This window comes from Marmota marmota, unplaced genomic scaffold (genome assembly GCF_001458135.2).
Source record: "Marmota marmota marmota unplaced genomic scaffold, marMar, whole genome shotgun sequence".
NCBI classification, from domain to species: domain Eukaryota; kingdom Metazoa; phylum Chordata; class Mammalia; order Rodentia; family Sciuridae; genus Marmota; species Marmota marmota.
Genome location: NW_026008065.1, coordinates 24,478 through 34,074, shown reverse-complemented (window position 1 = coordinate 34,074; position 9,597 = coordinate 24,478). Strand labels below are relative to the sequence as shown.

General features: G+C 60.0%; 1 protein-coding gene across 1 annotated transcript; it reads right to left on the bottom strand.

Annotated features, from left to right (window-relative positions):
- Window positions 1-3,570: 3,570 nt before the first annotated feature.
- Window positions 3,571-6,886, bottom strand: LOC107133770 (regucalcin-like). Its single transcript, XM_048797715.1, has 4 exons — window positions 6,775-6,886; window positions 4,983-5,165; window positions 4,243-4,457; window positions 3,571-3,807 (listed from the first exon to the last, which is right to left on the bottom strand). Exons 1-4 carry the CDS (start codon window positions 6,884-6,886, stop codon window positions 3,781-3,783), a joined length of 537 nt encoding a protein of 178 aa, XP_048653672.1. The 3' UTR covers window positions 3,571-3,780.
- Window positions 6,887-9,597: the final 2,711 nt, after the last annotated feature.

Genomic DNA, 9,597 nt, shown 5'->3' with positions numbered 1-9,597 from the left:
AGCATATAAAACAGGACTTATTTAAAAAGGGGTAACAGACTTCTCCTTGGAGGGAGGAAGGAGCCATAGCTGGTATCCTGGAATCCCAAGAGCCTTTTTTTTTTTATTTGTTTTAATTAGTTACACATGACAATACAATGATCTTGACATATCATACATTTGAATCAGATGGGGTATAATTTCTCATTTTTCTGATTACAGGTTGCAGAATCCCATTGGTCATGCAGTCAAATATATACATACAGCAATAATAATGTCTATTTTATTCTGCTATCCTTCCTTTCCCCCTCCCCCTCCCTTCCCCCCCCCATCACTTCTCTCTACCCAATCTAATGTGACACACTTCTTTTCTTTTTCCTCACCTGTAATGATGAGGGTCTCCTTCCATCTTCATGCAATTCCCCTTCTCCCTCCCTTTCCCTCCCACCTCTCTATCACCAAGAGCCTTTTTATATGTCTTAGGCTTCTTTTGTTCTTTTGCTGTCTTCCCTTTATCTCTTTCCTTCTTGCATACATGACTAGGCCCAGGAGATGCTCAGTGGGATGGCCAAAAGGTGAGAAGCAGATGGGCTGGAGGGGCCAAAATGGAGCATTTGGGCAGGAAGGGGGCCCAGGGTGAATTAACTAGCAACTTTTACAACCCCCTCTAGGGAGGGACAATTCCTGGCCAGGTTACCTTAGCAACAGGTTGGAGCAGGGGCAGATTATCTTGATAAGGGTGGAGGAAGGGCTCTGAGGGCATTAGCATTGCAATCCCTCTCCAACATCCTGGACTAACTGTAATTGGCCTCTGATCTGACTGATCTGACTCAATCTACCTATCTTTACTGACTGCCTGACTAATTTTGTGTTCAGCTGCACTTTGACCTTTGATATGAATATGATAGCCATACTATAGTATTCAAAGCTAATATAATAATTATACTGTGACATTTATAATTAATATCATTATTATAGATTTAAAACCAATATAATAGGTTTCCTGTGGCACTCCCAGATGGAGGCTTGAGCCCCAGGTCAGCCCTTCCTGGTCACAGCACTGCCCGGCCCTGCCCACAGGACAAGCTGCACTCTGCCACCATGACCACAGGGACCCCAGGACAGAGACTCCTGGCAGCTGGCAAGCAGAGCCCTCTGCACCTGCAGGCCACCTGTGTGGGGACCTCCAGAGAGCTCTGTGCTGAGCCCTCTGGAGTCGGGGACTCAAAGTTCTACATCACTCTTAGCATATGTGTTGTGGGAGGGCAGCATGGAGCCCCCTGTGGAGGGACAGTGTGCAGGGGCCTCACAGGGTTATGCATGGAGTTCCCATTCCACCAGCACCTCCAGCCTAGGTAGGTCCCTGAAGACCCAGAAACAAACGCTGGAATGAAAACTTGTGTGTGAATATTCACAGCAGCACCATGCACAAGGGTCAGAAGGGAGAAGTGACCCAAGTGTCCACTGAGGAGGAATGGGGGAACAGGACGAGTCCATCCACATGATGGAATATTACTCAGCCCTGAAAAGGACTGCATCTCTGACACGTGCTGCAAGTGGGACAGACCTTGAGACATGGGGCTCAGTGGCAGAAGCCGACACATAGGGTCACACAGTGTGGACTCCGTGGGCAGGACCTATCCACAGCAGGCCATCCAGACACAGGCAGTGGGCAGGTGCTTCAGGGCTGGGCAGGGGACTGGGTCACTGCTGGAGTGCGAGTGCCTTTCAGGGGTAAATAGGCTGTTTGGAAGTAAAGGCACTGGGCGCCCAGTGCTGTGAAGGCACCTGATGTCTGGCTCGATCCCTAGCAGATGGACTTGTGCACGTCCAGCACAGCTACAGCCCATGCTCAGGTTCCTGCTCTCAGTGACCCAGCACCAAGTGGAGGCAGAGAGGCCAACTTCAGAGATACCAGTGTCGACCACATGTTCTGGGGACTGCAGGTGACCTGTGGGGACCTTGGAGAACACACGGGGGCATTACAAGCTGAAGTTGGGTGACACTGGACACAGCATGGGGCAGTCCTGCCACATCCCGGGGCAGCAGCTGCAGAGATGACATTGAGGTGGCCGTATTTATTGTCAGCTGTTAACAGCGGTCAGGCGGGGAGCGTCCCACCAGAGCTGAGCCTGGCCCGACCCCAGGGATGGAGGCCTGGCTTGAGCTGCATTGGACGTTGGGGTTCCTCAGCCAGTGAAGTGGCAGGACGCAAGGCCTCTCACCCCCAGGCCCATGACCTGCAGGAGGAGAGGGTGGAGGTGAGTCCCTGGGTGCGGCTGAGTCTCCCGGCAGCCCCAGCAACGGCAGTGCCAGCCACGCCAGCTTCCTAAACTTCCCGTAATGTTCTGTGCACAGCAGGGCATGTGGGGCCTCGGGAGGGCTGTTTTCCAGGTGGACAGAGGTCCCCATGGATGCTGCTAAGCACGCTCCGGTCCCCGAGGTTAAGATCTGTTACACCTGGCTGAGCAGACGTGGCCGGGAGCCAAGCTGACCCTGGCAGGGAGACCCCACTGACCTTGAAGATGTGTCCTGCCTGCAGCTCCAGCAACAGCTGCTCTGGACTCAGGCTGTCCACTGCAGAGGTCACACACAAGTCGGGGTAGTCAGCCCCCCCACCCTGGAAGCAGCAGGACATCACCCTGAACACTGGCATCTCCAGGGTGCACAGCCGCGTCCCTGTGAGTAAAGCTCTGTTATGTCCCTGAAGCCCAGCCACCCGCCTGCTGTAGGACCCCAGGTGGCCTGACTGTGCCCACTCCCCAGTGGGGCCCTGGGCCTGCTGGTTCTCCCTGGCACCTGCAGCACTTGATCCCCAACTCTGCCCTGACTCATGGACTGCAGGGGTCAGCAGGGCCACCTGGAGCCCAGGAGCTGGAGAGGCCAGGCTCCTGGAGGGAGCTGGACACCATTGTAAGAGGTGAGTCCTGTCCACATTTGCACCCCAGAACCTGTGAGTGGGACCTGGTGTGGTAACAGGGTCTCTGCAGAGGTCATTAGTGAAGGGTCCTGAGATGGGCTCCTCCTGGGTCAGGTGGCCCTCATGCAATGGCCGTGTCCTCCCAAGAGACAGAAGAGGGGACACAGACCCTGAAGATGGGTGACACTAGAGCATGGGGCAGTCCTGGGGGGGCACATCCCAGGACAGCAGCTGCAGAGATGACATTGAGGTGGCCACGTTTATTGTCTGTCATCTGTGAACAGCAGTCAGGTGGGGAACGCCCCGCCAGAGCTGAGCCTGGCCCGAACCCAGGGACGGAGGCCTGACTTGAGCTGCATAAGATGGTGGGGTTCCTCAGCCTGTGAAGGAGGAGGAGCCCCGTGGAGAAAGAGACTGGACTGAGGGGCCACCAGGCAGGGCCACCTGGAGCACAGAAGCTGGGAGAGGCAGGAGGAGCCTCCCTGGAGCATGTGCAGGGAGCTCAGCCTGGGACCCTGGTTTAGCCTCCACCCTCCAGGGTGGGACAGGACAAGGTCCTGTGGTTTTCATCGCTGGTTTGTGGTCATTTGCTACATCAGCCCCAGTGTTCCCTGCACTGGCCAAGCGCTGAGGGGCCACCCTGGCACTCCCGCCATCTGTAAAGTCCCCCTGTAGCTGGACAAGCATGTGGTGCTGCCTTCCCACTCCCAGACCCTGAACACCATAGCACAGAGCACCCCATGGCCCCTCCTTGACTGACTGCCCTGTGCACACACCTGTCTCAGGGTCCATGCGGATCACCCTGCCTCCGTCAATGCAGGCCACCCAAAGTGTCCCCGTGGTGTCCATGCACAGCCCATCTGGCATGCCTTGCTCTGGCTCTAGCTGGCACACCAGCCGTGGGTTTGCTGCAGCAGGACAGAGGCACGTGGCCCCTCACAGCCCAGACCAGGAGGTCATGTTGCATGGCCTCAACCTTGGGAGGGAGTGACAGACCTGGTGGTGCATCTGGGACCCCAGGAGGGGACTCGGGAGGATGTCGGGGGACTGGCCACAAAGGCTCCCCCAGGGAGGGTGTGGGGGGCTGGCCACGGGAGGCCCCACCCAGAGAGGGCTTGTGGTGCTGGCCATGGAGGCCCCTACTCCAGGGAGGACGTGGGGGGCTGGCCACGGAGGACCCCACCTGGGGAGAGTGTGGGTGGCTGGCCATAGAGGCTCCTACCCCAGGGAGGGTATGAGGGTGGCTGGCCATGAAGGCTCATACCTGAGGGAGGGTGTGGGGGGCTGGCCACGGAGGCCTTCGCCTGGGGAGGGCATGGGGGACTGGCCAGGGAGGCCCCTACCCAGGCCTCCTGTCTGCACGTTGTAGTCATAGGCTCGCACAGAGTAGACCAGGCTGTCCACGTGGTAGAGAGTGCAGTGGTCCAGGGACCAGTCCAGCCCATTGGGATGCCCAGCTGGTCCAGCTGTCTGATCACAGAGCGGTCAGCGTAGAGTGTATACAGGGAGCCCTGCCCCGGCTCCCACACTCCTGGAGCGGACGCCTCTGGAATGGTGCCTGGAGAGAGTGGAAGGTCAGTGGGCAGCACCCCACGCTGCCCTGCCTACCCCACACAGACCCGCTGTGCAGAGAGCTGTGGTCACCCTCAGTTGGGGGACAGCAGGCAGGATGGCCCTCAGGCAGCATCTGTGAATGAGCCTCTGTGCTGGGTGAAGGGGGGACCCCAGAGATGTTCCACCTGGGAAGAGGCCTGCTCAGGCAGAGGTGCAGGGCCCTCAGCTGCACGTGAATGGCCTCTGGCCAGCAGCCCTGGCCACTGCCCCACCCTGGCGGCTTCGACCCTCCCAGGGTCCTCTCTGGGCAGGGACCCAGGAAGAATTACATGAAAGCCATGGGCTTTGGAGAGGGAGGGAATCTGTGGGATGCCCAGCACCTGCATAACCTCGGGTGCTGCTTGCCAGTAGCCTGGGGAGAGTTCCTGAGGTCCCCACCAAGCCAGCACCCGCCATGACGAGAGGCTCTTCAAGTGGCCTGGGCCACCTTCGGCTAACCGGGCCACAGCCAGTCCTTTCAGCAGCTCACCTGCCTCAAACCTCCCAGTGGGGTCCACCTTCCCATCGTTGAACCTGTTGTGGGGCTTGTCATGGTCCAGCCAGGCTGCCCACTCCACCTGCTCCGTCTCCCAGTCCAGGAGGCCAAGGCAGGTACCAGAAGCCACCACATAGATGCCCTCTCTGCACAGAGCCACACAGCCACCAGGGTCTCCTGGGAGGACAGAGGACATCAAGGTGGCCCAGCTGCTGCTTCTCCAGGAGACAGTGCCACCCCACCCATGGGGCTCCCATTGGGAGGCACTGTCAGGGCACAGAGCACGTCTCAGCACAGGACCAGTCCTGCTGGGCCTGTGTGGACCACCTCTCTGCAACCCCCTCCCCACAACGGCCACCAAAGGGCCTCCAGATGGGACTGGAGGCTGCCGAGCCTGCCTGCAGGGCCACCAGGACTGCAGAAATGGAGAGCGCTGGCCTCTCCTCACATCAGTGCCAGTGTGAGAGCCGCGGGTGCCCCTGAGCCCTCGGGTAGGACCGCTGGGCCTGGGGCAGGCTCCACAGGAGGGTGCCTGAGGCCAGACACAGACTTTGGGCCAGCCCTGATCTGCAAGGGGGACAGTGGCACTTGCCCTTGGGGAGGGGGAGGGGGAGGGGGAGTGGAGGACGCTCCCAGAGTGCTGCTTCTGCTCCTCAGAAGGCCCGCAGGGGTCGTCAGCCACACAGGTGTGCAAGCCCCACAGACACACAGGTACCTCCCAGGTGTGTGAGCCCATAGGGGTCGTCAGCCACATAGGTGTGTAAGCCCCACAGACACACAGATACCACCCAGGTGTGTGGGTCCACGCACACACATGAGCCTGGAAAACACACAGTCACCCCCACCCTGGCTCCTGAGTCAGGACAGGTGCGTGTGTGGCACAACCCGGGGTCAGAGCCAGGCGCGGGCTCCACACAGCCGCCAGGAGGATGTCAGCGTTTCCAGGACTTTGTCTGGAGGACAGCGAGCCCAGCTTTGGTCCATCCTGTACACCAGGACTTCCCACCCCCACGGTCTGTCCTGTGCCCAGGGTGTGACAGCCCACACTCCAGGGGCTCCAGAGCAGTGGGACAGGTGCTGAGCAAGCAGGTGCCCCAGCTGGGCCCCTGCAACCCTCAGGCCATGAGTGATGCTGGACACCTGTGGCAAAGGTACCAACGAGCCCTAGGACCTCAGGGGACACGGGCCATGGGCAGGCAGGACAGCTTCATAGCTAAACGAGCCCCAGGACCTCAGGGGAATGGGCCCCTGGGCACATAGGATGGTCTCACAGCTCCCTCCCCAGGAACACCTGGAGCTCTAGGGGACCCACACTTCCTCAGGCCCATGTTCTGCAGCCCCCAGACCCACTTCCTCTGGCCCACCATCTGCAGCCCCCAGACCCACTTCCTCTGGCCCTCCGTCTGCAGCCCTCAGACCCACTTCCTCTGACCCTCCGTCTGCAGCCCCCAGACCCCCTTCCTCTGGCCCTCCGTCTGCAGCCCCCAGACCCACTTCCTCTGGCCCACCGTCTGCAGCCCCCAGACCCACTTCCTCTGACCCACCATCTGCAGCCCCCAGGCCCACTTCCTCTGGCCCACAGTCTGCAGCCCCCAGACCCACTTCCTCAGGTCCACTGTCTGCTGGCCCCAGACTTATTTCCTCAGGCCCACTGTCTGCATCCCTCAGGCCCACTTACTCTGGTCCAACGTCTCCAACTCCCAGACCCACTTACTGTGGCCCACAGTGTGTAGCCCCCAGGCCCACTTTCTCAGGCCTACCATCTGCAGCCCCCAGGTCCACTTACTCAACCCACACTCAACCCAGAGAGTTGGGTTCCACCGGCACACAGTCCTGGCGTTGATGTCCACATACACCAGCTGCCTGGTCTCCTCTTCCCACATGGGACACTCCCCCATCCTGTGCCTCTCCCTGATGACAGTCTCAATCCTGGGGGAAGCCATGGCCTGGGAGGAGAACAGGGCTGTGAGTGTGCTGTTCCCTGTCCCATTCTCCTGGTCATCGGGTGAGGGCTGCTGGTCTGTGCAGGCTGGGCGCTTCCTGGTGTGTGACATCCTGTGGTCTCAAAGACAGCCCTCTTCTGCTCATGAAGCCTCACCCAGGCAGACATGGGGATGCAGAGAGGGACCCAGCCGAGCCCGCGCCCCTGCTGGCTCCTCTGTGCCACCTGGCACTCTGCATGACCCGAGAGGTCAACAGAACGTGCAGGTGCCCCGTCACATGAAGAGGCACCCCCTGGCAAGGTTCCAGGAATCCCTGTGCCCTTTCCTTCTGGTGGCACAGTGTGCCCACCACTCCCCCACCTTCCAGGACCCCCAGCTACAGCCTGGGAAGCAGGGGCTGCTAAGCTGAGCCACTGTCCAGGTGGGCCCGGCTCAGAGGCTGGGGTGGGGTGCGATCTGCAGGTGGCTGGCTCCCGAGCACACACCCTGGCCTCTCTGCCCAGGAGACCTCTCCCCCAGAAGGGCTCACTTTGCAATGCTCCTGTTAATTGGGTTGCTGTGCCACGCCTGCCCTTGGTGGGACTCAGTTCACAGGGCCCTTCCTGGATAGCACCAGGAGGCCCAGCAGGCCAGGGCTCGCATACTGGGACAGCTCACATGCTCCTCAGCCCTCATCCTGTCCTGTTCCCTCAGCTCCTTGGGACTCCACTGCACTCAGGCTGAAGGCTCCACCAACTGGGGGCAGCAACTGCCTTCTGCCCTCCCCTCCCTCATCCCTCCCTCTGTGTTTCACCAAACCAACAGAGCCCTAGGCGGTGGCATGTCACTTGCTCTGCCCTGCAGAGCCAAGGTAGCAGTTGCAGGAGTTGCCCCTGTGCACACTGCATTAGAGTAGGAGAAGCAGCAGCCCTTAGAACCTTGCTTCCATAGAGAGCCTCCGAGGTCACGGCCAGAGCCCCGCCAGGCATCCCTGAGACTTCCCTTTAGGGCCGACCATTAGGCTCCCCAGCCCTCCTGGGTTCTCACCTTGCACAGGCGCTGCCCTGGGCAGCGGGACACTGTGCTCCTCTCCTACTGCAGAAGAGCGCCCGCTTGCAACTAGGAGTCCACAGGGCTCACCCAGGCAGGCTCACAGGGAGCAGAGTCTTGGCCCGGCAGGCCTAGAGGGGGCGCTGGGGAGGCACAGGGAGCCCTGGGCAGGCAAAAGGGGCGCTGGGCAGGGCTCTACTCACAGGCATCCTGTAAAGAACGGGCTGCTGATCTCCAAGCTTCACCTGCTGACCCGACCCAGCCTCCCACACCTGGCCATGGCACCCAAACATTCACAGGCACCAGAGCCCCCTCCCCGCGTCTTCCTCCGCCCTCTGAGATGGTCTGGGCGTCACTCCCCCAGCCTCCTGTAGGCTCCTCAAGTGGCCTCTGCCCACGTGCCACTCCAATGAGTACAGTGGTGCCAGGGACCCTGCGCCTCTCCTGCCACCACCGCTTTCTGCCAGCAGGATTGCCAGGGTACTCCCCAAGGAGAGGATTTTCCCGAGAGGTGCTGCTCTCTTGCAGGCCCACACCAAGGGTTCCTCCCGCTGCAGACAGGGTAGTGGCCTCCATGCAGCCAAGACCTAGCTCTCCCTGAGACACACCGCGGGGGCACAGAACCCCACATGCCCTTTGCTCCCACATTCCAGGGGCCCTGGCACCAAACCAGTTGTCATGTCCCCGTGACCCCACAACAGGACGCCAGGCACCCACCCTTCTCCGCTTCCTGGTGGTCCAGCTGTCCTACCTCCAGAATGGTCCTCCTCCACCTGCCAAATGCTAGCCCTTTCCCAGGCCCTGCCTGGATTCCCAGGGCAGCTTCCTTCTGCACCTGGGGCAGATGATCTCATCTGATTCATGACTTACACACTCCGACCTGCGGATGACTCCCCCGTTTGTAGATGAGCACACACCAGCTCCCAGAATAGATTTCTGCCTAACACCCTGCTTGGAAGTCTATCAGGCATCCCACATGGGCTTGCCCACACACCCCTGTTCCCCTGCCTTCCTCCTCCCTGTTAATCACCTGCCTTCCTCCTCTCCACCTGGGATGCCTCCCCATGTCCAACCCCAGTGGGCTGAATAGCACCCCAAGTGCACTGGGACCTCGGGATAGGGCTTCTTTTTCATTTAGGTCCTCTGCAGATGTAATTAGGTAATGATCTCAAGATGACACCAATACTGGGTCAGGGTGGCCCTCATGCAATGGCAGTGTCCTCACTAGAGACAGAGAAGGGGACACAGGCACAGAGGAGTAGCACCTGGAGACAGAGGCAGAGACTGCAGTGAAGGGCCACCAGCCCAGGGCCACCTGGAGTCCCAGGAGCTGGAGAGGCAGGAGGAGCCTATGCAGGGATCTCAGCCTGGGACCCCTGGTCTTGGCCTCTGCCCTCCAGGGCTGGCAGAGGACAGGTTCCTGTGGTTTTCAACTGCTGGTTTGTGGTCATTTCCTACATCAGCCCCAGTGTTCCCCTGCACTGGCCAAGTGCTGAAGGGCCACCTTGGCACTCCCGCCATCTGTAAAGTTCCCCTGTGTAGCTGGACAAGTCATGCCTGGAGCCTACCCTGAAGCCTGGGGAGGTAGCTAAGCCCTGTGACCCCTGGTCTCAGCCTTCTGCCCTCCAAGGCTGGGG

Coding starts and splice junctions, on each gene's coding strand:
- LOC107133770 (XM_048797715.1), bottom strand. CDS start 6,886: ATGGGGGAGTGTCCCATGTGGGAAGAGGAGACCAGGCAGCTGGTGTAT. Junction 5,166..6,774: donor CTGGGTTGAGTGTGGGTTGA/GTAAGTGGACCT, acceptor CTGTCCTCCCAG/GAGACCCTGGTGGCTGTGTG. Junction 3,808..4,242: donor CGTGCAGACAGGAGGCCTGG/GTAGGGGCCTCC, acceptor GTCCTGCTGCAG/CAAACCCACGGCTGGTGTGC.